General features: G+C 37.8%; 1 protein-coding gene across 6 annotated transcripts in view; it reads right to left on the bottom strand.

The window, feature by feature from the left end:
* The window catches only part of TRPM3 (transient receptor potential cation channel subfamily M member 3), a 288,168-nt gene extending 260,560 nt beyond the window's left edge, over positions 1-27,608 (bottom strand). For all 6 annotated transcript variants that reach the window (XR_004409582.2, XR_004409581.2, XM_033010188.2 and 3 more), the window contains exon 1: positions 27,422-27,608. Coding sequence is in view for 4 of the 6 variants with exons in the window: in XM_033010188.2 (XP_032866079.1) it covers positions 27,422-27,511 (90 nt within the window). In the remaining 2 variants the exon portion in view is untranslated. The remainder of the gene's footprint in view (positions 1-27,421) is intronic.
* Positions 27,609-27,862: the final 254 nt, after the last annotated feature.

The following is a 27,862-nucleotide window of genomic DNA, read 5'->3' as shown; positions in this document are numbered from 1 at the left end:
AACACTGTTCCTGCCATCGTAACATACCACAGCAAATGAATATTTGTACAAAGTGAAACAATTCCAATGAGAAGCTTGATCATTTATGGTCTTAACAGCTGTAGCCTGGCTCTTGGCTCCACTAAACCCTAGACCTCCTACATTTAGTACAGCTCCTCACAGTACAGCACACTGTGCGTGGTTGCGATTGCAGAATCCTATCCTTCTTCATATCTTCATGGAAGATGTGAATACACATTTGAGCAGAGGAGTGGAAAGACTGAGTATTTCACAAATTAGGTTCTTAGCATGAGTAACACTGAGATGATGTTTTACAACTTTTTAATATTGTAAAAATATCATTACTCTGTCTGGTAGGCATTAGTTGGGATCATACTAAGCACTACATTCTGAGGATTATTAATAGCTAGTGCTGTATTAAATTCCACTGTATTCTGCCTGAGTTTAATGAGCAGACAGATTTATAATACAAGATACAAGTCGATTAATTAACAACACTTTCTTTGATAGATGGAAACAGAATGATTTGTGCATACAGAAGGAATAATTCATGGCATACAATGAGTGGAGTTTTCCTTTATTTTCTATTTAGATAGCGTCTTTCCTCAGCAATCAGCATTCTTCACTACTAAAGTGGCAGTGGTTTATACATGGGAAAAAACAGATAAGTTAGGGAAGATGACCAATAGGGAAGAGGGGATTTTCAGTTTATGCAAAATTTCCATTATCACTGTATAACTACCGGATTGCACATTGTTATTCTGGAAGCTACCTGCCTTCCTCTCTGCTACCATCTCTGCTCCTGACATATGTGTAGGCAGATACAGCAGTAACTCACCTTTATAAGTAAGAGGTTTAAGTCCTGGTTCAATAATGACTTAATCTATGCAACGTGAAACAGATACAGCAAGAATAATTGAGAGAGACCTTCAAATAATCATGAGACTAGCATTCACTTTGACCAGAAACACATTCCTGCTAACTAAATCCCATGTCGAGTTTTTGTTCAGATATTTGGTATCTTATCAATGACTCTCTTTCCTTTTTCTCCTTTCCAGCACACAGTAATTTAAAAAATAAAATTCAGAAAAAAATCTGAAAACCTGTAACCTATCTAAAAATTACAGTTCTCTTGCAGTAGAAAATGAGAAACAATCCATTTTATTCTGAAATCTAGTTATGTGGTGTTTATTTTTTTTAGTAATTTCCTTCATTTCCACAAAAATAGATGTTCTGGTAGAGAGTCGGTTTTCATGTTCAGACACTTAAACTGAAATTTGTCATTTAAACCAAATGTTGCATTTACAAAGTAGCTCAAAAGGTAGCCATGTGAATCTCTTCTCTTAACAAAAATAACCAATTTCATCACTGAAGAAATAGGACAATGTAGGTAATACAACCTCTATTCTGAAGAAGCCCTTTTTCTATGGTTTCAAGCCAAAGTATCACCAGAAAGTCTGTCTTAAAAAATGCTAATAAAATAATAAATTCAATATTGCTGGAAACCCCATGCTGCTCAAAATTATAATTAAAGACTACATATTAAAATATCACTACTTCATGGATCTGAAAGTATACGAACAGTAAAACACTTAGCTGACTCATAGAATAAAAATCATCCTTATATTTGTAGGAAATTTGCCTCACATTCTTGACATAGCACTAGTGTTGTCAAAGAATTAATGTGTTACCATAGGTAACCTGTAGATGACAAAAAGATGTCATAATATGCTACTTGTTAACAAGAGTAGTATATTTTTTATCCATTTCACCACTTTCAAAATTTAATGTAGTTCAGAGAAACCTTAATTTTATACCATGAATCTAGAAAGCAAGGACTTCATGATGAATTTTCAGGTGCTCTTAGATAACGTCTCTCTAGAGGAAGTCACAAGTCAGTTCTAAGAAGACCCACGTTACAAAGGACACTGCTTCAGCAAACATGTAAACAGAGCTCCTGATATGTGCAACAATGATAAAGTCTCCACATACATCAGAATGATGTGGAATGGCAGTAAATAATAGCAGTAGAAAGGTGTCTAGATATCTCACACTGACACTTTGAGACTATAGTACTGTGTTTTGTTAGTTAACTAGAGCAATGACAATGGAGAGAAAATCCTCAGGAGAGGGAAAGTACTCTGAGTTTGCTTCACCTTGTTTCTTGTATCTGCAGAAGGCAACAGCATTTCAGTGGAGAAAAACAAAAATTTGCTTCAGCCAACCTTGATGACTCTCTAGAAGCTGTTGCAGAGATTCCCACTGCCTTTAAATCACTGATAATTCTTTTTGGGGACAATACTCACATTCTGAGGATTCTGCTGCTTGCTATGTTTGAATCTATGTCTGAAACATAGCTGCTTACTATGTTTGAATTTGACATGGGTCGATTATGACTGTTTTATGCTCCTTTATATTGTTTGCACATAGTACACATATGTGAAGAGTATCCATTTCATCTGTGGCTTGTTATAAACATATATGAGGTCTGAGAAACTTGATAAAGAAGTACTGTCAGATTTTGGGGGGGAAGGTGAGAGATGATTTTTGCTGAAGGACTACTGGCTACACGCTTTTTGCCATGCCAGAAGGAGACTGATGACATTTCAAATGAGGTATCAGTTCTATTACTACAGATATTTTGCAAAATTTTCCTTATAGCTGAGAGCTATGAAAACTGCTCTAGCCTACATTTGATCTCAAAGAAATAATTATTGATGATTGAGACACTAACTACCTATTCAACCAAAAAAACCCAACCTCGTAATTCAGGTACACTTCTTTCAGTATAATTCACTTAAGCTGTATTTTAAATCCTGTTCTATGTATTCTGCACACACAAAACAATGGAACTTCAAATCTTGGTTTGATAAACTGATATCCAGATATACAAAATACTTGGGTTGTTCTCATCAGGTAACACAGTGACACTCAGTGATAACACCTGGATACTCTATCACTGTATTTACTTTTCAAAGTCAGTGCTACAAATTCATAGAGACTTAAACATATTAAATAAAAAATCAACTTTTCTTTTTCTCCTCAGAAAAGACACACAATAATTGTTCTATCTTCCAGTAGATGAAACACACCACTACTTTGTTTACTTCCAGATTATATCCTCCCTGAGTCATGAGTATTTCTGCTGCCATCTAGCACTTCTGTAACTCGCTCATCCACTTGCTACAAGAGTAGCTGCTTGTGAAAGATGGAAACAGAAAAGATCTTACACTTTCTTATCAAAAAAGAGTATTCACATGAGACTGCCTAACATGAGGTATCAAACTCCCATAAACTTCAACATTAAAGGAAGTTTGATGGGATTTAAAGAAAAGAGCCTTCACCAGGAAAGACTGGAGGAGCAGAGACTCAACTAGTTCAAAGACCAGACTGTTATGAGAACAGTTGTGTCTTTTTCTACAGTCTATAGATACACCATAGTTACAATAGAAGTTTAGCAGAAAAAAACCTCTATATTCTGAAAAGAAGTCAAATAACTTGGTAGAGATCCTGAATTTATTATTATCCTGTGGAAGAGGAAATCTCTTCGTAGGTAACTCAGGAACAATTGACCTAAAGGCCATCAAGAGTATAAACTTACAAAGAATCTGCCCCTCGTAGGATTTAAAATACAGAGAGAGAGCATAACTGCACACAACAGATACTACACAAAATATTTTAATACATATTTTAATAACATGTAACAGCACAGTAACAACTGTTAAAGCTGGACCAATGCTAATATAGTGAGCATTGAAATACAGTTTAAGCATTGTATTATATTAAAATTAATGTATAATGTCCTTATTTTGAGACAAACCCTTGCTATGGTACTCTCAAGTGAATCAGTTCTGCAGCCAGTTCCAAGTTTCATAGTAACCAAGTACAGCTACCCCAGAGCCAGAAATCTCCAACTTCTTAAACAAGTAGGGGAAGCAGCAGGGTTCATCTGTGCTTCTCTGTGACACAGTTTGTGGCATAGGTTATACAAACAACCAATTTATGCACTGATCTCTCTGTTTCTTTCTTGATGCTTTCACTGCAATAATTTTAGACTCATTAGTATATTATGTTTGCACAATGCCCATCACAACAACATCCTGCTGAGTTGTAGTCTTCATGCATTTTTACGTCAGCGTTCAAAAAAAAAATCTAGAATGCAGAACTGGATCTGAATGCCTGCCTGCAAACCCCAGCCTCCAAAACTTTCAGAATTCCCAAAGTATTCAGCTTTGTAGCATTTCTGGGTATGCACTGCAGGACTGCACTTACTCACTCCCTCTCTTCCCCAGGACCTCAGATATTTTCAGAGATCTCTCCCCTCACTCCTCAAGGACAGAAATGGAATAAGGAAGGTTCCAAATGCTCCTTTCTCAGGAAAAAACAGAAGCAGCATTTCTCAGTGGCTACCATCTTTCCTACCAAGAATTCAGAATTTGCAGAATTCTTGTTTTTCTAGCATCACACAGAAAACTGTGCCAGCATGCTGATATTTCCCCCCGACTAGGTAGCTCACTCATAGACACAAAGGAGGAATCTATCTCCCCATCTGTACTTTCTAACACTGGGCTACTCTTCACTCTTTTGAGGATATAGAAAACCACACTGATCATCTTCAGGTTTGTTCAGGGGCCTCAGGTCCTTAGGCTATAGTTTTTCAGAAAGGGCACAGGAAAATAAAATGTCACGTATTGCAGCATCACAGTGAAGAAATATTTATCTGTATTTGTAAGTGGCTTGTTCAAATTCACACAGATTTTAGTGAAGGGTCTTTTAGTTTTTTAAACAAGATTTACTGAAGATAGAAGAGAAAGAAGGAAATTATGTCAAATGTAAAAACTCCTATCTGAAAGAAAACAAAATTCACTGCAAACCATATGGAAATAAAGTCATTATTGCAGGTACACCTGCTTTTCTATGTCTCTCCCTTTGAAACAATTATTTGCGTCCAGGAACCTTTAAGACGGTGATGTCTTAGTATTAACTGCTCTAACAAAATCATGGTAACAGCTGCCATGTGCTTACTTGTCTATACCAGCACTGCTGTTGATCCTCCTGTAGGTCTCAATTTAAGATGATTTAAAGAGAGAGAAAAGCATCTGGTTTTGATTGCTTATCCAGTCTCAGTCTTGGCAATAACATTTTCACTACTGATAAGACACACAGAGAATGAATTGCATTTATATATTGAACTTACATACTGATAAACTGCACAGTATATATGTATATGTGTGCACCCACCTTTTGTACTTAAAATAAATAAAAACAGATTAAGGAAGAAAGGTCAAAAGAAATCTTGTGTAAAAGTTTTATGGTTTAAAATTAAGTTAATTAGATGTATTTGTCATGAGATACACTATACAAATACCAACATCAATTGTTTTTGACTTTCTAGCTGTGTAAGACTAATGTGAGACAATGAACAGTTTGGCCTATTATGGTTTATGTTTTCAGAAGCAATTATAAATTAGGTCAAAATTTTAAAAAGCAAGGACTGATAGGTTGTACTGACACAATGAACAAATAAGGGCAACCATAGCAACATGCCCACTGATCCCGTCAACATCACTTCTGACTGCTGCTGCTCAAAAAGAAAGCTGAGTGCAAAAGCCCCAAATTAAAGAAGCAGGAAAGGTCCTTCCCTTTCAACAGCTTTTGCCAGATTAAAATCATCTGGTTTAAAGTCAGGTGTATAAAAGAAAGCTGGTAAAGAGGAATGAGCTATATTATGTATTTTTTCCAACACAACTCACTTTGAACCAAATCCTGCCATTTTCCAAAATCCTTTTCTGTTATTTACCCTCTTATACTTGTAGAAGACATCCTGTTGAACCGTTGTAGAGACATGTAAACAAAAGGTATTGTCACTTTTAAAGGCTGAGAGAAGCTGCTGGCTCAGTACTACAAAAGAAGGTGTCATGGGCATCTGGAAGACAGACACCAGTTTCAAAATGAACTATCAGTCAGGGCCAGATGTAGAGCACTCATGAGGGGACTTCTTAAGAAAAAAAAAAAAAAAATTAGATCGTCGCTAATTTTAAAAGTTGTTTCCCCACAGAGACTGAAAAATAGTTGTCTGATGTGAAAGAATCAACTAAAACCATTTTAAGTGATGTTTAATGTTTTGTTCCTTTGCTTTTTGTTGAACAGGAAACAAATGCTGATCTCGATGAGAGTGGGCATGTAATTTGGGTGACAGAAAATACAAGCAGCTTATGTCAGGTACAAGGCTTGTGTAATATGCCTGCAACCTCCTGTGGCTTAGTCTCTCTGCTATGCCTAAACTGAACTGTACCTAAAATACTGACTTACTATCATTTATTAATTCTTAAATTGCATTTAATAAATGAGAGTTTAATTTAAATTTTGGAAATTTGTAATGATCCCCTAAAAGGGAAGTAAGTCTTGAAATATATATTCATCTCCAATGAAAATAAAAAAGGCATTTGAAGTATTTAATATTTTATGGTGTTTTTTTTTTTTTTTCCTAACTGATGTTTAAACTGCTCAGTGAATTCTATAAGAATCTTATCTTTTTGAATAAAAATAAAATTAGTCCTAAAAATGCAACATGTTTTAATTACAATGAAGAAAAATGTATTTAATTAAATAGCAGGAATTTACCAGCAGTTACTTACTGGAACACACAATAAAGAAAGATGATACAATAATTTTATATTGACTACAGCAGCTTTTGAACTGAGGTTTCTTTTATGTCTCAGGAGCCAACAAGGGAATGGGGTGGAGATCTCATGTTTGTTCTGGAGTAGGAAAGAATTTATGAAATCTCAATGCTTCTGGCAGGATAAGGAAATTATTTTCTGTTCAGGTCTACTGAGGACTATAACAATAAAAAGCTGTGTGCTAGAAAAATACCAGAAGAAAATAAGTGCCAGAAAATGTAATCAGAACATACACTACATGTGCAAAAAAAGCAGCCAAACATTTTAGACTCAAATGCAGCTTACCATGTCCAACATATGTCCACAAAGCAACTCTAATGCTGGTTTAGTAGTTGAATATTAGTATTTGGAAATCAAAGCCAAATGAGAGAAGTCTCACAGAAAAAATGATGATCTGAAAAAATACCTACATTTCTATTGCAGATAAACTATGATGTCATGCCAAGGACAAAAATCTGCCTTATAGATCTCATGTTATACAGTAAACAACCACGAATGCATGATTTACAGGCCGTACAAAAAAATGCAAACTGTGAATGTGCAACAAAGTGCATGTAACATGAAAAGACAAGTCATCCAAATGGAAAAGATGCTCTATAAAAGTAAACCATTCCACAGAAAAGCAAATGTCCTGTACAACAGAAATTTATGGATTTGCAGAGATTTGCATTCTTGAAATGAAGGCAGAAGTCAACTGTCAATGGATGTCATAAATCTTCACATGATGGAGTTTTAGGTAAGACAATCAAACAAAAATTAGTTTCTTCCAGGGATGTCTCATGATGGTCCATAAAGTGATAATAAAGAAGTCAACTGTATCTTCATATCCTATATGCAACCCAGTGAACTGGAATCACTGCCAGCCTCCAGAACAGTGTGCAATTAGCACAGCTGTGGCTGGCAACTGATTTGAGCAGAAGTACATATCTTACAAACAAAGTGCATGAATAACCAAAGACCTACAAATCTTGCCAGTTGAGATCACTAGCACAGTATCTGGACTAGACTTATTCAAAAGAGAACTGAAAAAAACTGCATCACTCTCAGAAATTGAGTTTCACATCATAGAAGAATGATGGAAGGCTTTACTTTGCTAGTTTCAACACCCAAGCAACAATCGTAACTGAGGTGAATTCAATATTACATATAGTTTAATGCACCAAATGGATATGAGTGTTGGCAGTCCACTAAGAAAATATGATACCATGTTTCCTGTAAAGTAACACACAGCAGACTCATGAGAGATATATTTTGCACTATTAGCTCGAAATGAAAGTTTTCAGTTGATCATACATTATTTGCATATAAATACACAAAAATAGATCATACAGATTCTACAAAGTAAGACAGTATATTTTAGCAGAATTGTGTATAATCCAGATACAGGGACTGAAAAATCAGTGCCATTTGAGTGTGGTCTTACTGTGGCCTGTGCAAGCACCTTCTCTGATCATCTCCATAGAATTTATGATTTTGATCTGAAATATTGCCAGATCCAGCCATGTTTGAAAATGCCACACAAACACATCAGACTAACAATACTATTCTGAATAAAGACAGCTTCCTCATCCCCACAGCAATATATCATGAACAAATGAAATTTATAGACTAATACCACAAAGCAAAAATAATATGGACATCTTCATGATTTTTGTTGGTACATTGTTACCTTATGAAAATTCAGACAACTGAGTAACAAAAATACTGTACATATAAAAATGACCTACAGTGAGCAAAAATAACCAATCTCACAATGAGAAATGAAAGCTAAATCTACTTCGTAAAAATCTGTCTTGCAGCTTGGGAAACATATCCTATTCTGCAGCTGAAAAACTGGATATGGTAGATTACCATATGAATAGAGTACATTTGAACGTAGAGTGTAGATTTACTATATGAAGAATGTACGCAGTGGTGTTTATAGCGGTACCACATTTAATTTAGTATCACCCTTCTAATCTTTTATCTCGCAGATTTCTATTTAACCTTAATTTTAGTCTGCAATCCCTGTACTTAAGCTTCTTGAAGCAGACATTATCATTCATATCAAATGATGGGGTATTCTTAACTCAGAGAAAAATCTAAAATGCATGAATTAATGAAAAGAACTCAAATATGTTCCAAACTTAGGTACTATCAGGTGTATTGGTTTGTTTTATTCTGTTGTTATCATTATTTGCTTTTTAACAAATTAATTGGTTTTATATTTTTGAGTAAATACTATCATTTGCGCTATGTATATAGGCACAAAGAAAAGCAATCAATATGTTACTTATTATGTATTGTATTATTTATTTAAAAAAAACCAAACAAACCTACTTTGGTGTTAGCCCTGAAGCTGTTCTTGGACTTTATTTTCAAATCACCGTTCATATTTTTTACAGCAGAATTCATTTTATAGCTTCATATCCCAGCACCATAGCAAAACATTTGTGTCATAGGTAGAGGTAACCCAGAGTCTACAAAAGGATAGAGGCAGAATTCTGGTTATAATTTCCCCTAATTTCTGTTTTTCAATTATATGGTTCCAGACAGGAAAGCTGCAAGGACCATAATATAGAAAATGATGACATGCTACCACTTGAGCCAAAACTAGCCAAGGTTGCAATTTAAAAGAAAGCATGTTGTCTGATACAATAGGTCTCCGTGCTGCCTATATATGTACCTCAGCGAGTTCCCTCAGGACTTGGAGGTAAGACAAAGAGGGAAGTATTTAGTATCAGGTTCTTAACATGTTTATTGGGGTAGTGTAACCATATCCTACCAAAAAGTCATTCTGAAGAGAGTAACAAGTTTTTCTCTTAATTCCTTTTCCTTTAACAGGTAATTGTTTGCAGCAATTACAAGTTTAGGACAAAATTAGAGTTTGGTTAAGCTCATTTTGTTTACACTGCTTTTCATTTGTTTGCTTATGCACAGATACTGGGTAAGGAAACCGCAGCATCTTGTTATATTCAGCTCGGTTACATGTATCATTGTGCAACTGCTGCAAAGGTTAAGAAAAAAGCAAATGAAGATGATGATTACTATTATTATTATTATTGCTCTCACATTCTGATGATTAATTTAATCAAGGTTTCATAAGTATGTATTTAATTTTCACATTTAAAAACAAAATCTAAGGTAGCTATATCAGAAACTTAATTTTCTTGGCTAGAGATTCATACATCATAAATAGATTATTTATAAATTTATGTCTTCATTCTGCATGCCTTGAAACAGTAACTTACATTTATCATCTTTCACCGTGAATCTTAAAAAAAAAAAAAAGACTCTGAACAAATAACAAATTATCTGAGAGAACTGTGCGTTCTGTCACAAGAAAGCATTAGGTCTGGCCTGGAGTATACAGATAATTAGGTAAACCTTCTTCACAATGAAATACAGGTCATTCAAAGCTGCCAAATACATACCCACCCCAAATTATGTAGGTAATATGCAAAACAGTAAATTTGCCCAAAACATAGCTGTGTGTACTTAGTGATTACATGAATGAGCTGAACCTTATTTTTTATGTCCCATCAGAAAAAGCTATATGGTCCATCTAACACTACACTAAAGTACGGGTTCAGCTCACTGCCTCATAACTTGTAGAATCACCTATTGAGTCATTAAAGCTACCTTTTTATTCTTTTGAGTTCTCTTTGGAGATTTCTTGGTCCATTAATCAATCTTAATTTTGTTGGCTTGTACAACATGAAAGCATCACAAGCTGAGAAGGTACTGTTCTGGGGTCCTACTACTTTTCCTGAGTGCAAATCCAAACATGGGTTTGTAAAATATTGAGAGGTGAATAAGGTGTTTCTTAGGCATGTAATCGTCAATGGGAATAATGACTACTGATAGAGCACATCAAATTTAAACACACTGAATGATCCAAACAGTAACTTCGTTAAGAGTCCAAGAATTTTTTTTTAACCTGAATTGTACCAGAACTGCTATATTTTGACATAAACCAGACCACATATTTACTAAGAAAAATAATATTTTTCTCTGTTTTCATTCAAATACAGCTGAGGAAACCATCCTTCTAATTCACTGCATTGAGACATTGAGATTTTGTTTCCTCCCCCTATTGACAAAATGTTTTAAAAAGAGAAATTAGATGCATTTATTTTTAAAGAATTCAAAGCCATTTGAAAAAGAAATCATATGATCTGACCTTCAATATGTTGTAGATCTCTATATTTACCTGAATTAGTTCTAATTAAAACACTTTCAATGCTCACAAAACCCTTTGTCATATGTCAAAGAGAAGAAACAGCAGATCTCAAAACATCATCAATGTCCAAGTCGCAGTGAATAACTGGTGAATAACTCACGTGTCATCTGTCTGGGTATTGCTGCATAACTTTAACAGGTGATTAATCTTCCATGCTTCAGAAGTGGAATTATCTGGCTGGATCTTCTAGTTTTGGAAAAAAAAATACAGGTGTTGCTACTCCAGTGCTTCAGAAAGGATCCTCCAGGATCCTTCAGAAGAATTGACTGTGAGTTGATACTGTCACTACCATATTCTTCAAGGAGAGGAGAAGAAAAGGAAAATAGTCTCTGGACAGTTTCTGGCAAGAGGGAAGGAAGAGATAATTCTTCCAGAGCATCTGAAACCATCTTGAGTCAGAACGTTGAGTTTCAGTATCTCAGTACAGAGCTATAATCAGGGTGGAGATTTCTGAAGACTTCTTGTTCCCTCTGCCGTGCAAACATACCTTTGGTGGATACAGATTTTGTTTTCCTTATCCTTCTACTACAAGACTAATAACTATACTTGTAATCTCTTACATCATACAGTCTTCTTCCACAATCATTCTAAGATGCAGTGTCCTAGAGAGCACTATGACTGTATATGAATACATCCAGCTCAGCTAGAGTTGAGTGATTCCTCCACAGCACTGGTTTATTAACACATAGCAGGCTAAAGAGAAAACTAATTCAGGTCATGGAATATGTAACAATCAGAAAAAAAAAAAAAAAAGGCCTGCCCCACAAACAAACAGCAACTGATGGGTATGAGCCCCAATACTAATATTGAAGGAACAATTCTTAAGCTTTCTAGAAAGGTATTTTTTGAAAAAGGAACAGTGAGGTTGAGAGTGCAGAGAAAATACTGAATCTGTATTTTCACTAAAGTAGAAACACTTTTGCTTGGATTTTCCATCTTAAAAACTTGCTCCAAATACATCATAGCTTCTTGATAAAAAGCTATAGTCTAATAGCTGCTTAGTGGTTTATCCTGAAAATTTGGTCATATCAGTACACTCTGCAAGGATGAATATTTATTCATAAAAAGTATTCTACTATATATTTATCTTAAGTGAAAATTCTTTCCAAAATACAACCCAGATTTAAAAAGCTTTTTTTTCCAAGATATGCTTCAGCTGAATGCACATGTACAATAAACCTGTACAAAATAATGGTGTTTAAATTGCCTATCTAAAGAAGATGGGAAACAGAGCAGGGAATTAATGAAACATTCAGTTTACTAGATTGCTTTAAGTTCTTTTATGAAGCAAACACTCAGAACAACATGCTGATTCAAGTGAGACTGGAAATCTCTCACAGCCCCTCTCAGTGCTCTGTTCTTCCCTTCTCCGCCCCACTAGAAGAAAAAAACACAAAACAAAACAAAACAAATAAACACAACCCCCCCCCCCCCTCCCCCAACATTTCTTTTCATACTACTGCATGTCCAGGCAAGGGCTTGTCTAAGGCCTTGAGTTCTAATTGCCCTGGCTGGCCTGAAACCATCTTTCTATGAAACCCTCCTCTGCAAACTTTTTTCTCCAGTTCCTAGGGTTTTGGCTGCCTCTACTCAAGGCCAGCTCTGACAGCAGCAGGTTGCAGCCCTGCAAGCTTCTGTAACACCTCCTGCCCCCATAGCAATCCTTGTCTGCAAGTCTTCATGCACTGTCCTGGAGCAGTTCTCTGGGGACCGTGACCGTGTGTCCATGACCATGGTCCACCATACAAATCAGGAAGTTGTCTGTGGAAACTGAGTGTGGCGTAGTGATCCCACTACAACTTAGGGCTGACTGAGGTCATTTCCATTGAGATGACTAGGGCTAACCTTCCACAGAGGCTGGCTCTTCTGTCAGACCTGGCTCCCATAGTTTTGTGGCCTCTCAATTTGCCAAGAAGGCCCTAGTTTGTACCCAGTCATGCTCCATATCAACCACTGCTTCTGCTGTAGATAGCAGGATCATCCAAAGGGGACCTATTACACATGAGATCCCACATACTTTGTCCTTCCTCATCCTGCACACCTTTTTCCTATCAACCTTGCTGGCATGGTTGCAGCAGCACAACCTCATTGTTAACTGACAGTTAACAATGTCTGGGAAGGAGATAGCCAGAGCCTGAAGACAAAACCCTGCCTTGGGATCTTTTGGGATGCTTCCTCCACCATAGCTGCCAGTGGTGCCTAACCCTGTTCATAAAGGCTTATCAAAACAAGTCCTGCCAAATAAATGACTGATAGTCCCACTGTGCATAACTGTGCATAAACAAGTAAATATTCAATTTTAAATGAAGTAGGTCACAGATAACAAACAGCTTGACAGCATGTAGCTGATATAAATTGCTAGCTCAACCACTAGCATGATAAGGAGTCAGAAACACAATGGCTGTCTGAACTTCCTGAAAGCTGCCTGTTGCTGTAAATCAGTTTCTACAATCATGATACAATCAGCCATCCAAACAAATTTGTGAGACACTCAGCTGCAAAGTTGATACCACAAAAACAACTCCAGAAATTAATTGCAATGTAATGTGCACCTAGAAACCACTCTGCTCCACATCCACAGAATACATACAAAGTTTGTCACCTTTCACCCTTCATATATCTGCTGCCACCAAGCACTGCGAGTAACTTCAGAAGACTCTTCTGACAACTCCTGAATTCAAGAAGCTCCTGTGATAACAGCCTAGCAGTTGCAGTCCTGTTCTGCACTGCTTAAGAAAGTGTTTAAAAATATATCTCTGCCCACATTTAAAACAGAAGAGATGCCTGCAAAGCCAAGGACATTTTCTTTGGAGATTAAGTCTTTGCTACATTTTGCAAACTATATCAACTCAGGAAAACAAAATTTACCAGACAGCTCCAGTTACATCATGCTGCTCAGGCCCCGTACAGCTCAGTTTTGAGCATGTCCAAGGGTGGAAAGTCTAAAGACTCTCCAGACAACCCACTTCAGTGCTTAAACACCTTACAACTTCTTCCATTAACTCTTGTCCTGACACCCTGCGTCTCTGAAAAACCTCTGTCTTCATCTCCTCTGTACCCTGCTTTTAGGTATAGAAAGCCAGAAATAGGATTCACCCTCCACCTTCCCTTTCTGTGGTTGAATAAACTCTCTTGCATGCCACGTGCAAAACTCCCCGACCAGTTTAGTGGCCTTCACCACACTCACTCCAATATGTCCATATTCATCTTGTTCTGGGAAGCCAAGAACTGGACATGGCACTCAGATGTGGTCTCACCAACAGAGAGGAAGCATCACTTCCCTTGACCCCTGCTGGCTACAGTCCTAATGCAGTGCAGGATGCAGCTGGCCCTCTTTGCTAAAAGAGCATACCGCTGCCTCATGTTCAATTTTCCTGTTCACCACGTACTCCAGTTTCCACCACTATTTCTAGTGTTGAGATTAAAATAGCAAATGGGAAGTAAACTAATGTTTGAATGTTTTTATGAATTATCTGGATGCAGGATTCAAACGTACATTGTTTGCCAATGATACTAAACTAGGAGAAGCTCTGGACTCCCTCAAGGATGGAGAGGCCTTACAGAGAGATCTGAATAGGCTAGAGCTGGGCAGTCACCAACTGTATGAAATTTAACAAGAGCAAGTGCAGCTGGGATGGGATCATCCTGGTTATATGTACAAATCGGCAGACAAGAGGCTGGAGGGCAGACACACAGAAAGAGATCTGAGGGTTTGGGTTGATGGCAAGTTGAATATGGGTCAATAGTGTGCCCTGGCAGCCAAAAGGGCCAACTGTGTCCAGGGTGCATCAAGCACAACATTGCTAGCCAGTCAAGAGTGGTGATTGTCCCACTCTACACTGCACTAGCACAATCCCACCGCCAGTACTGTGTGCAGTTTTGGGTGCCTCAATATAAGAAGGACATCAATCTATTAGAGTCTGTCCAGAGGAAGGGGATGAAGATGGTGAAGGGCCTCGAGGGCAAGACTGAGGAGGAGCAGCTGAGGTCACTTGGATGGCTCAGCTTGGAGAAGAGAAGGCTGAAGGGTGACTTCAACGGGGGGCAGCAGAGGGGGAGGTGCTGATGTCCTCTCTCTGGTGACCAGTGATAGGACACAAGGAAATGGAATGAATCTGCATTAGGGGAAGTTCAGATTGGACATTAAGAAAAGATTCTTCACTGAGATGGTGGTCACTCTCTGGAACAGGCTCCCCAGGGAAGTGGTTGTGGCACCAAGCCTGTCAGAGTTCAAAGAGTGTCTGGACAAAGCTGTTTAGTCATATGGTTTAGTTTTAGGTGGTCCTGTGAGGATCTGGGAGTTGGACTCAGTGAGCCTTATGGGTACCTTCCGACTCTAGATATTCTGTGACTCTATGATTCTAAGTATATATGGATGAGCTAACTAATTTTAGCTCAGATCTGGGACTAGTAATCTGCTATCTCTAGATGAGATCAGGAAGCAGACAGCAAACAGCAGCTAGTGAAAGGATTAACTTGATTAAATAAACTTTCTACAACAAACTGATATTAGTAATATGACATTCTAAAGTGTATTTGTACTTTATCCTGTGCATGAAGTTCAAAGAGAGTGTGTTAATGTTAACTTTTCTATTTTCATCTGATTTACTTATAACATCTTGTCAATATTTCTGTTGCTAACCAATTTTTCATTTTTTAATAACCCATTTTCATGAATGGAATTTGAAAAAAAATTTAGTACAAGCAGAAATCTACTAATATGCATGTAATGCAAACAAGTGGGATGCAATAATAATTGCTGCTTTAAGAATAATGTGTTTTAGCATTTATATATTCAGAGAGTATTCAGATCACATATCAACTATGTGAATTAATTATGGGTATCTCATTCCTTACTGAGTCTTTCTTTTTTTGCACTGAAAAAAGTGCATTATGTTATGCTGCCTGTGGCCTCCCAGAGAAGAGTTGAAAGCCCCCACAGTAGGAAGAAAGTGTTTTAACGACAGCTAATTTGAGTATCTGAGGAAGACCTCAAATGTGAAATCCATAGTCATAGCTTAGTGCATCATGGAAGCACATAACAGGAAATCCAGAAAGAGCTAAAATTTTTATGGAGCAGTTTTGATACAGACACATTGTAAGTCCCTCATCTTAGTGACTTTGAGTTCTCCACCTTCAGGAAACAAGGTAACAGGGTGTTATGGTTGTATTGGGACTGTTATTTCCAGATAATTTTGCCTCAGCAGTTTGAAAAATCCATCTAGAGTCAAGGGATAGTCATTCTGAGCACACAACAATAAGGCACATACAGATACATCTAGTACATGCAACAGGATTTTGTCATGAGGAAGAAACGCTCTGGGAGAAGAGACACAGGCCAGTTTAGTTCAGATGGTGCTGCAGTATTAACCTTACTTTGGCGAAGGCTAAGGAAGAGAATGTGTCCCAAAACTGGGTCCAACTGACACATCAGCCAAGCTCAAACCACTGCTGGGGAGAAATCCTTCCCGACATGAAACGACCTCTGCCTTTCAAATAAACTTGTTTACTAACAAGCTCTAAGAGTAGAATTAGGGTTGGGATGGCTGTCACAAAGAATCTAATTATCAAGGCTTGAAGTAATGTCATATTAAGTGATTGCACCGATACCGAAATAAAGCGTATTCCACAAAACAAGCTAAAGTACAATACCTATGCAATTCCAAAGCACTAGGAGCAAACTCTCTGCCATGAATGTGGTTTAACTGTAATAAAATGCAATTTTGTGGTTGCATCAATGCAAACAAGGGCTAGAATTGGCATAGATAGTGAGCATACTCTCATTGCTCAAAGAAAATTAAAAAGCTTTTTTTTTTCCTATGCTGTGCTGCTGATCACTTTAATTAATAAATGTTCCACACGTTTCTCTGCAGCTACTCATATTTATTTATTAATATTAAATAATTTGCTTCAGCTTTTTGCCCTCCTCATTTATTTCAAGGGGAGAGTAGACTTGGGATTTGATATGGAAAAAAACTGCAGCATTAATTATGCACACAACTATTTGCAGCAGAGATACCTGAACACATGCCCAGTCTTGAGTCAAAATAACATAATGAACATTATACATATCCTGGACTATTGCAGTGTTTCTGTTTCAAGCTTCAAGCTCTTCTAGCTGGCAGATAAGGATTATACCCCCTAAAACTTGGTGAAAGTGTCTCCATTGATTCAACTGGATTTCAGACATGTCCTAAATAAATTAATGAAACTATCTGTGCTAACACATTTCATGGCACTGAGGTGCTAAATTTGTTGGATAATTTGATGCAAACAATTTGCTCAGTTACTTCAAGACTTCCTACTGTAGTCACATCCCTGGCAGGCTGCAATACTGGGTGAACAAGCAGTTCTCATTTGTTCTAACTCTATAGACATCCATTTTATCATGGGATGTTTTAGTAATGCTTCAAAATTTTTGAACATTAAATAAAACTGGAAATTTGCACTACTTAAGAAATACAAGTAACCAAAATAAAAAAATTCATCCTTGGATGTTAGTAACAGCAGCTTCTAAGGGGAAGCAATCCTCTGAACAACTTACTATTCCCATCTTGAATAAGCTAAAGCTCCCACAGTTACCATTAATAAGAAATTGCAGATGATATTTTTGGCTTGATAGATCAGATCTTTATCTTTTAATTATTCTTAAAAAATCACAAGTATCAAGATAAAATAACGTGATCACATTTAACTTCCCAATAGGCTATCTCTGAAAACCTTTTTTGTTCCACTTCTCTCCCCCCCAAATTTGTGTCAGAAGAATCAAAATCACCTTTTTATTCCAGAGAAATGCACATAAACATTACATTTCCTCATTTGTATGTAATAAAGGTATCACGTATGCTTGAAGTTCAGTGACTTAATAAGTACCATGCTGAGGATTGTCCCCCACATTGAGTTTTAAAATTTCTTTGCCAATGCAACCATTAAAAAACACTGGTTTTATTACTATGCAAAGAAACAAAAATAATATTTCTACCATGCAAAGAGAAAGTGATTGTGCCCCCCAAAGCTCTCCCTGAAGACTGATAGTTGTTAGTCACCTCACGTTCTTGTAAAGTCAGTTAAATCAAAAAGACTTTGTAGGCAATTTAACAGAAATGTTATTTAGTCTCTTCAGGAGACAGAAATGAAGGAGGGTTGTGAAACCTTCTGTTTCCTTATCAACCCTTTTCCAGTTTTTAGAGCTAGGATTAGCATGGAAGATTGAGCAGGAGTCCCTTGTGTCCCTGCTGGCCTTTCCAGTAAGACACCTGGAGACTAGAGAAAGAGAGAAAAACGCAAGCAGCAAGGGAATCTCAGCCTAATTTCCATGGGAACAGTGGAATAAATAATCTAATAATCTATGTTGGAAGATGACAGAGCCTTATGTCAGGAGCAGATCTATTAATTTCCAAACACAACACAAGAATTTTTAAGCACAAAAGGTTGCTACATCTGTTCCCTCTAATCATAGTGGGCAAAGCGAAAAATCATGGACTTTAAGTGCAGCAAGATCCAGGCAGACCCCACAAAAAAATATTGCTGATGGCATAGCTAGGGTCACTGTAAAAGATTGACTATGAGGGTTACAGCTTTAGGAACTTAGAAAAACATCTGTAAGAAATTATGCATATTGGATCAGTCCTGCTAGTGGCAGGATAGAGTAAGCAGCTTTTGGGGGTCTCTGTTCATGAAGAATCCCATTTTCATGATGTACTGCACTTTGGGCAATCTTGATGTCTGATCTACCCATCCTTCAGGCAGAGGGAGTTGACCTCTTCCTTGGATGGCTCAGTCATTGGAATGCATACCAAATTATTTGTTATCATTATTGCCATCGTAACCTGGCACCACTATAGCTTCTGTGAGTACAGGCTAAGCAGCTAAATGTCAGAAAACTGCTTTGAGTGATACAGTTCAGGAAAAGTGCCAGCAGGGAGGTGGAGACAAATGCAGGAAAAAAACCTGAGAAAAGCAGTGGTATTATGGCTAGGTTGTGCAGATCTTCACAGTTTTAATGTGGTAACACAGAATTTGCAGCCAGAAAAAAACATTGTTCATCAAATATGACCTCCTGCATAAGACACCACCAGTAATTTGAAGTACTGAACCCAAAAGTTCAACAAGAATGCATGTGGAAAATGCTTTCTGTGATTCAAAAAACATAAAATTCTACATACAGAGAAAAGTCTGTCCAGAAGGATCTCAGGGTATCCTGTAATTAGTTAATCCAGTTGTAGTTTTAGTCTCTCTTTCTAGCTGTATCCAAAGATGCACATCGAACCATCACATTGGGAAACTGAGGTGTGATACTGCATTACAACAGACGTGACAGCAACATGCCATGCCAATTCAATATACCACAGAATTCAAAAAATGGCATCCTTCCATAACAAAGCAATGCAGTGCGTCCTCCTTAAATTCTTAATTACAATGACTCCATAAGTTACTACACCTGCCCTCTGCATCTACTAACAACAGGTGAAGAAAAAGGCAACTGAAAGTGTTTTCACTAAATCACGTTCTCACTAATGTAAAATCAGCCTGATGATTTTTTAAATTATTATAAGAACCCTGATATTTTCTGCAGTAACTTCCTTGACACTGCTAAAAGCACTTTGTCAGACTGTTTCATGTCATCATATTATTTGGGGGATGAAAGATATTTTCGATGAAGTGATTTTATTTCATGCTATATTACCAACTTTGACATAAATTTCCAGAGAGCCCCTAGGGCACTTCTTTTTACACTGTAGCATAGTCTTGTTAGCAATTCAGGTGGAATAAAACCACTCAGCTTCACTTTATGGTCTTGTGCCCTGGATTTTTCACATGGCACCCTTTCAAGCATAAGCAACAGTATTGCAGAACAACATTAAAATCTTATGGTGTTAATACAGGATTCCACAAACACATTAAGCAGCATTGTATTTGTAGCCTCTTGCTTGTAGACTTCTGTACTTAGTAGTATTTTACAAATATTTTTGAAATGATAGTGTCTGCTCAGAACCAGCTTTAATTGTTTTATATTCTATTAACATGCACAGAAAATGCTGCTGCTTTTTTTTTTTTTTTTTTTTTTTTTTTTAATTTATCTGGAAACAAGACCATAAAGCGTATCTTATGCAGTCAAAAATTAAGAAACTTGCATTCACCTTCTGATAGGCAAGTTTATTGCAGTTTTTCACATATTATTGATTCTTGCAAAGACCAATAGGAACTGAGGCTACTTACCACCTCCTGTAAGTATTCAAATCTGAAAAGACTGAGTGTCATGGAAAGCAGAGATCATTTATGAGCCAAGTCCTTCTGCGTGCAGGAAACATGGACAACCCTGCATGACTTCTCATGATACCTGATCTTTGTCACTGTAGCCCACTGGCCATGCACCACAGAAGGCAGCAAAACCCTACTCTATTTTCCAACATGAAGGTAAACACACTTATGCAACAGCTGGATTTAGAGAAAGCACTTCAAAATAATATTGATGTGCAAGAGGATAAAAACCTGTAGCCATTGCATGATCCTTACTTTAAAACAGTCAGGTATTTTTGTACCTTAGCTGCTGCATCAAGACTGAAAATTTAATAATAGCTTTTCTATCACTTCTTTTTTGAGAAGCACTCATGTGGAAAGAAAAGCCATTTTTTTCTAAAATTCTCTGACTTAGAAGAAGAAACTTCATATTCGCACAGCCTTTTCCAACCTGAAAGTCAAAACCGTATTTCTCTCTAGAGTCTCCTCCTTCAAAATGGCACTGATGTGTCTACCCCTTTTACATGTAGGCTATCCCCTGGAAACATGACTTCTACTGCTAGGCTTTTTGTTTTGATCTCTCCTTTTCTTTTTTCTTAATTGGGATAGTATTTCTTGCTGTGGAAACTGATTTGCTGCCACATCACTTCCAAGTCAGTGGTCACCAACCGCAGTCATATTCATGGAAAAGATTCAGTCAATAAAGCAAACTGCTAACAAACTCTGATTCACCTTAGATCACATAAAAAATGTACACTGCATCAAATAATTAACCACCTAAAGTGACTACTTCCATATATAAAAAGGAAAAATCATCACCAGCTTCCACATTTCCTTCCCTTTCAGAAGAAATGAACTGACATAATCTGTCAGAAACTCCTTATAAATTAACATGCCCAGCTGCCACGTGAGAAGGATCAGTGCATCTCACCAATGGTGAGATGCATAACTCAATAAAATAAGCAGCTTTTGGGAATGTGCAACCCCCAAAAGGTATATTACTAGTTCTTCAACCCCATTTGTAAAATGCCTTCACCATGTTGCCATTACATGCTTATAAAATGTGAAGTACTAGAGGCACAGCTAACCTTTGAGAGGTAGCAACGCAAGCATACCTGTGCAAAGGTGCCGTGAAGCTACACTGTAACACCCACTGCTCCCCCGATTTAGGGTGTTAAATGAATGTCTTGATCGTAAAGCAGGAGACTGCAAAGACATAGGTATGTCCTAGCCAGATCTCTTTCCTGTCATTCTTAAATGATGAAACTGATAGCACAGGAGCAGAATACACAACAGAAAGCAGAATCTTTGTCTTTGCTGGTAACATGGCTTTTGGACTTTTAAAGGCAAATAATGCACCCCTGAAAATCTGTGAATTAGAGTCAAAAACATGCAACATCTACTGCAATTGTAATAGATATAATTATGATCTTTCTGGCAGGAAAACAGAAGTTTGTTTATGAAATAATTTCTTTATGAACAGAATTTATATGCACTCTTAAAACTCATATGTCATTCATACTGTTACAGCATCCCACTGTACCGAGAGGTGTGACTGGTTTTTTGATCAGTGAATTTATGAGAAAATTGTTACATTGGCTGATATTCTCTACATGCCCATGTTTTAAGCAGCCTGATCCAAAGGGCTGAACTGTCATTACTTCCCAGAATGCATCAAATTCTCCTGAAGGAAGTGTAGTGGTGGCTCATTCGTTACCACAATTTAAGTCAATAAGCAGCTGAGTGCAGGCACAGGTAAATTACTGCCCCCATTTTACTGTTGGTAATGTGCATATTACTTTCACAAACATTTAGTGTGCCAGCTCACTAATGATAACAGTATGAATTAGGATTTGTTCCAAGTATCTCATTTCTTCAATCAAGAGTTAGTAATCCTGCCCTCTCATTTTGTTGTAGTTTGAAAGGTGGATATGGTAAATTAACTAAAACAATAATCAGAATCAATTCTTAACTATTAAGCAATGACAAACCAGAAGATCCCACTTTTTGGACATCAAAGGACTAGGTAAGAGGAAAAAACCTACATATTTTGACTGCCTTTGTGTCTAGATTTCTGCTTGTTTTCTAACTGATAGTGAATAAAATAACATAAAAAAACCTTAAACTTGTGTTTCTGAAGACCACAACACAATCTAACATTACTATCTCATGATAATGGCACACAAATCCACTTACAAATAATATGGAAAATTATTTATCAAAAGTATCTTCCCTGAGCTATAGAACTATTCTATCAGCCCAATAACCTTTTTTTTTTTTTTTTCTTTTTTTCCCAAATCCACATGAGGAATAAAATCACCTGCAGCAGATACGGATTTCTCCTCTCTTACAGTCACTTTTTCTCACAGTAGAGTGTTGAGTAACATAAATATTTACTGGTTTATAAAGAACACATTTCATTCTTCCACCAGTCTGGAGAATCACATTTTTCATTGTTTACCAAATCAGAATTTTTAAAAGTATCCTGAAAGAAAGTTTGATTTGGTAATGAAATAACAATGAGATTTTAGCTGATTTAAGCTGTGGAACAGTGTAATATTTCACCATGTACCTTAATAAAGTCTGCCATGTTTTTCCCAGTCTTTATTTCTGCAGACACCTTCTTTATGGACAACTTGCTGTACCAGCAGAAATACTCTCCACATTTCTATCTCATATATTTCAGTCCAGCCAGAATTTCATATGTATATATTGTCACACATAAAATACACTGTGACTCATTCTAATGAACCATTTTTTAGCTTTTTTAGTTTTCTCTTGGGTTTTCTTATGCATTCTTGGTAGGGTGATGAAATAAAAATAATTAAAAAAAAAATAAGATCAAGTTTCTCATTTGGTAAGAAATTTATTGCCTGATCTCTTTAAGCTTCCAGCAGTTTCCTGGAGCTAAATTAGGCTGTTGCCCAAGTTAGGTAAATGTTTTTTGTATTTATTTGGTAGAGCTGAGCAGACATTTTTACTGAGCTGTATGCTGGGAAAAATTAGCCAAAACATTTTCTCCAGTGTTTCTTCTGATTCACTTTGTTCCCTTTCCTCTGGTCCTCCCAAAGTTTTTACCTTCCCAGTCTACTTACTGACTTGCAACTCAAATTCATTATAAAAAATTTTAGTAGTCTTATTAAGAAAAAATAGACAGGGTAATCTGTTGCTTTCCAAATGTTTAGTACAGAACTTCTACACATGCACGTCTCCCAGTCTGTGGTGTTAAGCTTATGGCACGATACAGACCTTTCATTTTCCAGTCCTCTATCTACTTTCAGTTTAAGGTGTTTTTTTCTTTCTTTTTTTTTTTTTTTTTAGTGTATTACTCATTCCTTGATCCTATGGCATGTACCGTATCTGTCCCAAGCATAAGTGTATCATTTTCAGTCTCTTCTAGGGCACAGGGTCCTCTGAGTGAAATTCTTAGTATTATGTCATTCATTAATTTTTTAAGAGTATACGACATTGTTCTAAAATGTCTGCTTTCTCTAAATCCTGCCACTTGTACTTGGCTTCCTTTCTTGGGAGACAGTCTCTTCTTTGGGCGTGTGGAGACTCAAAAACTCTCTTGCACCATAAAACAAACAGTAACATGACTACCAGAGCTTTCTGCCACTGGAACAATAGCTCTTACAGATACAATGGCACAAAGTGTCATTAATATTAACCCTTCCTTAAAAGGAATAAAAAAGTATCAAGACCTTCACCAAACGCACAAAGAAACTAGCTTCAGAGCTCAGGTAGCGACACAGAAGCTGGAGAAGTCACGGCTGGAAATCCACCCCTGGAAACTAAACTGAGCATGTCAGGAGAATGAGAGTTCCCCCCTCTACACAAAGCCGCCCTCTCTGCGCATGTGCTCAAGGCACTCCTTAATCCTCTTACTTCAGATGGGAAGGCATTAGACAGTAAGTTAGCATGTGTTTAAGCATAGTGAAACAACCACAAAAAGTACCAGCATGGAATGTGCTACAGGAAATATTTATTAGAGGAAAAAATGGGAGCAGTGAAGGAAGAGCTGATGACACAAGTTGTAAAAATGTTCTTCAGTAGTTTGTTTCAATCTCTACTTCAAATACAGCTCCTGGTACTCTGTGTGCCTGTTAGAAAATGAAAAACTGAGAAAACAGGATTATAGAACCATATCTAAACATGACAGTATTAGTGGAGCGGGTTAGAACAGGAACACACGCCTGGAAGAAAAGCACAGGGAGCAAAGATGGACAGCATCTGCAAATGATCTTAGTTTATCTAAATCAAATGAATCCACTGGTGGCCAGAGCCGTATCAAGTGTCAGTTCAGGCAACTGAGCACTGCACCAGATTTCAACAGACAGGAATAGGAGCAAAGCCTACCTACTGAATAACACCTTTTATTATTTATTTTAAAACAGTAATTTCAAGACAATCCTATAGATTTCTCAGCGAGTCATACAAAGGGAGAGGCCTGCACGCAAGTAAGACTCTGGTGTTTATTCAGATCCATCAGTGTGAAAGCACTGATGCTACACTTAAAATTATATTCACAGGATAAGAACTTTAATCTTCTAATTGAGAAGATATGGAATTAATTGAAAACTTCATGCTGCTTATTACAATGGTCCAGGTCATGCTACAGTTCATGTGTAGAACAGGAAATCTCTGCTATCTCTCATTTTTACAAGTTCAGGAAAAGGTGTATCCTTGAACTTAATGATGTCATCTAGTTATTTTGTTCTGGAAGACTTAAATAAAGCATGGAAATGACAAAGACACAGTGATATTTTATATTCAACAAATTGAAATATAGCTTGGCAACCACAGATAAAACAGATAATAATAAAAATGTGCTATTACATATCCGCTTTTACAAAGTCTGTTCTGATATTGAGGGCATTCTCTGCAGAGAAAGACTGTATAAAAAAAGGGTCTACTGAGAAACAATATTGCATTAGCCCTTAAAACCATTTAATCCATTTGGAAACTGGGCAGTTAAAAAATGATCTCAGATTATTGCACTTATCTTTCCAACATTTGTGGATTTACAGGAGCACCTTTCACTTAGGCCAAAAAAAAAGCATTTCTTTTTTTTTTTTTTTTTTTTGAAAAAGATAGAAAAGAGAAAACAATACAGACACCCTTCTGATGAGTGAATTTGTATACTCAAAAATTTTCAAATTCCCTGAGGAAAAACAAAAAATATTTCTACTGCTCATCTAGTAGTGTAATGCTGCTGTTATCACATTCTTTCCTTAATTACAATAACCTTCATTACAAGAGAATTCCTTCAGGTTGGCTATTGTATCTTTTGGGGAATTAGGACAATGGGGGCCCTGCTCCTATGTGAATCACTTGCTTTGAACGTGTTAAATAATTAAACAGAAAGATAAGAAGTGTATGTTGGAAGCAAAATTTCAAGTTGATTGGGAGCCTTGAAGATGCTGATATATGCATTTCCCTCTCCAATCAACTAGCTCTGCTCATCAGCTCAGGAAGGTGCCAGAGTCCCACCTCCTTTGCTGTGTTCCCTTCCACACCTCACACACCCCTCTGTGCAGAGGTTGCTTATCTCCGATTATTTACCCTGCTCTTAACTCTGCAGGGTCCACTCCCTAACTGGCCCTGGCCCTAAAAGATTATAGCTATAGCTTCAGAAAATAATTGTTAGTCAGCTCTTTTAATAATTAATTGCAATGTTCACCCTTAAAACATGCAATGAAGAGAAACCATACACAGGGGGCAACATTTGTCTGCCAAAAAAGAAATATTGCAGATTTTTTTTTTTCCTGATAATGAGAATGATAATAAAATTCCACACATCTGAGTTCTCACACCTCAGGAAAATTATGCTTTCTTAAATGTATCTGACTTGTAGAGGATGGATATTCTAATGTGTGCTTCTGGGGCAGGGGGGGAAGTCTGTGTAAGAGAATCAACATCACTTTCTGATTTGTTCTGTATTTAATCACATTCTGATTTTTCAGCAATCAAAGTTTTTTCTTCCCTCTCTTCTATGGGGCTGCGCACAATGTACCTCCCAGCAGCCATACATCTGGTTTGGAAACAGAAATATTTTTCTAGGGTAGTCCCTTCCTGTCAGGGTGTGACAAACACCTGTTATGATGCACAGTATGGTCACTTGTGCATCATATATACAACAACTATATGCGCAATTTATGTCTGCTAAGTGCACTGTCATGTGTTACACTACTGCTCAAATACATTGCATTAGTAAGACTGACCTAATTTCAATGCTGCCCACACAAAATCAAATGGTTATATCAAACACTGCCTTCTAATACACTATTAATCATGTTTTACCTGGCTGCATATTAATTTTAAAGCCAAACTATGAAGTACTAAGATAGATTGAGATAGTGTCATGAATCCAACATTTTATAAAACATATTACAGTTGCAGAATCCCAAAGGGACAAGACTAGACTCTTAAATTTTCATTGTATAATCCAATTAATTAAGAAGTTCCAAGAACAAAGAAGACTTTTCAGTTTAATGTAACCCTTCTATTGTCAAAAAGTTGGTTCAAGATATTTTGTTTTCCAGTTACGAATGCCTCTAAAACAGCTTCAGTGGGACATGCAGTAGTAGTGGTAGTTTGCATGCGGAGATTAAGAGCCCTCCATTGTCTATAACCCCAAATTATTTTCTGTCAAATAGTTAGCAATTACCTCATAGGAAAGCACATTTCAAAACACCTTCAGACCTGTGCCACTTGGTTTAAACAAGCAAACAAAAAATCATCATCAGAAAGTTTCACTGATGCTGCCTGCACTGCCAGTCTTTAACTGACCCTGCTCCTATGCACACCTTTCAACAAACCATGGTGATTTTTGCCCACTCATATACTGTTGCCCTTACAGTCTGAGCTGGTCTGAGCGGCACTGAACCTTCGGGTATTTCCTAGGGACTGGGTAACCCCAAAGAACAGACAGCAGAGGATGGTTCACAAAGGAAGACGCCTTAGAAACAGACTCCTTCTTCGTCCCTAGAAGTTCACGGCTTGATGTTTTCTAAGAGGAGGCAAATAGAAGCACAGGTGATACCCATCATCCCTCCTTAGCCCTCTCTCGGCAGAGAAGCATGCCGACCTGGAGGACGGGCACACAGTTTCGGCACCTTCAGGTACTCGCAAGGGGCTTTAAAGGCGGCGGGGAAGCTAATTAACAGCAAAGTTGGGACCACGGCCGAATTAACTTTCCAGCAACGGCGCCCGCGGTCCTCCGGGCGGATGCTGAGCGGCAGGCACCGGGTCCCGAAGCAGGCGCTCTCCCTACCTTAAGGAGCCTGACGGAGGGGAGGAAGGCGGCGTGGCAGAGCTTCCGGATGGTCCAGTTGAGCGGCCGGGGAGCATCGGTCTGATTCATGACCCTCCGCAAATCCCACCGGGCGATCCGCCGCGGAGCTGCGCGCGCCTACCGCGGACACGGCCCGCCGGGGCGCGGGCGTCCCCCGCGCATCCCGCCCGCGGTGCCGCAGGGCAGGGCAGAGGGCTGGGCTGGGCTGGGCTGGGCTGGGCTGGGCGAGAGGCGCTGCTGCTGTGGCCAACCGATCCTCCTTAAGAAAGCTGCCTCCTGCGTGGGAACAGCAGTGCTCATGCATAACAAATGTGGCTGAACGGAGGCGACCAGCCCGCTGCTCAGGGCCGGCTGCACGGGCGGAGCGGAAAGGGGCAGCCCGCATAAAAAAAACGGGCCGCAGGGAGGGGTGCTGCCCCC

Source organism: Tyto alba, unplaced genomic scaffold (genome assembly GCF_018691265.1).
Source record: "Tyto alba isolate M040663 unplaced genomic scaffold, T.alba_DEE_v4.0 Super-Scaffold_13, whole genome shotgun sequence".
NCBI lineage: Eukaryota > Metazoa > Chordata > Aves > Strigiformes > Tytonidae > Tyto > Tyto alba.
This window is presented reverse-complemented; position numbering and strand designations above follow the sequence as displayed.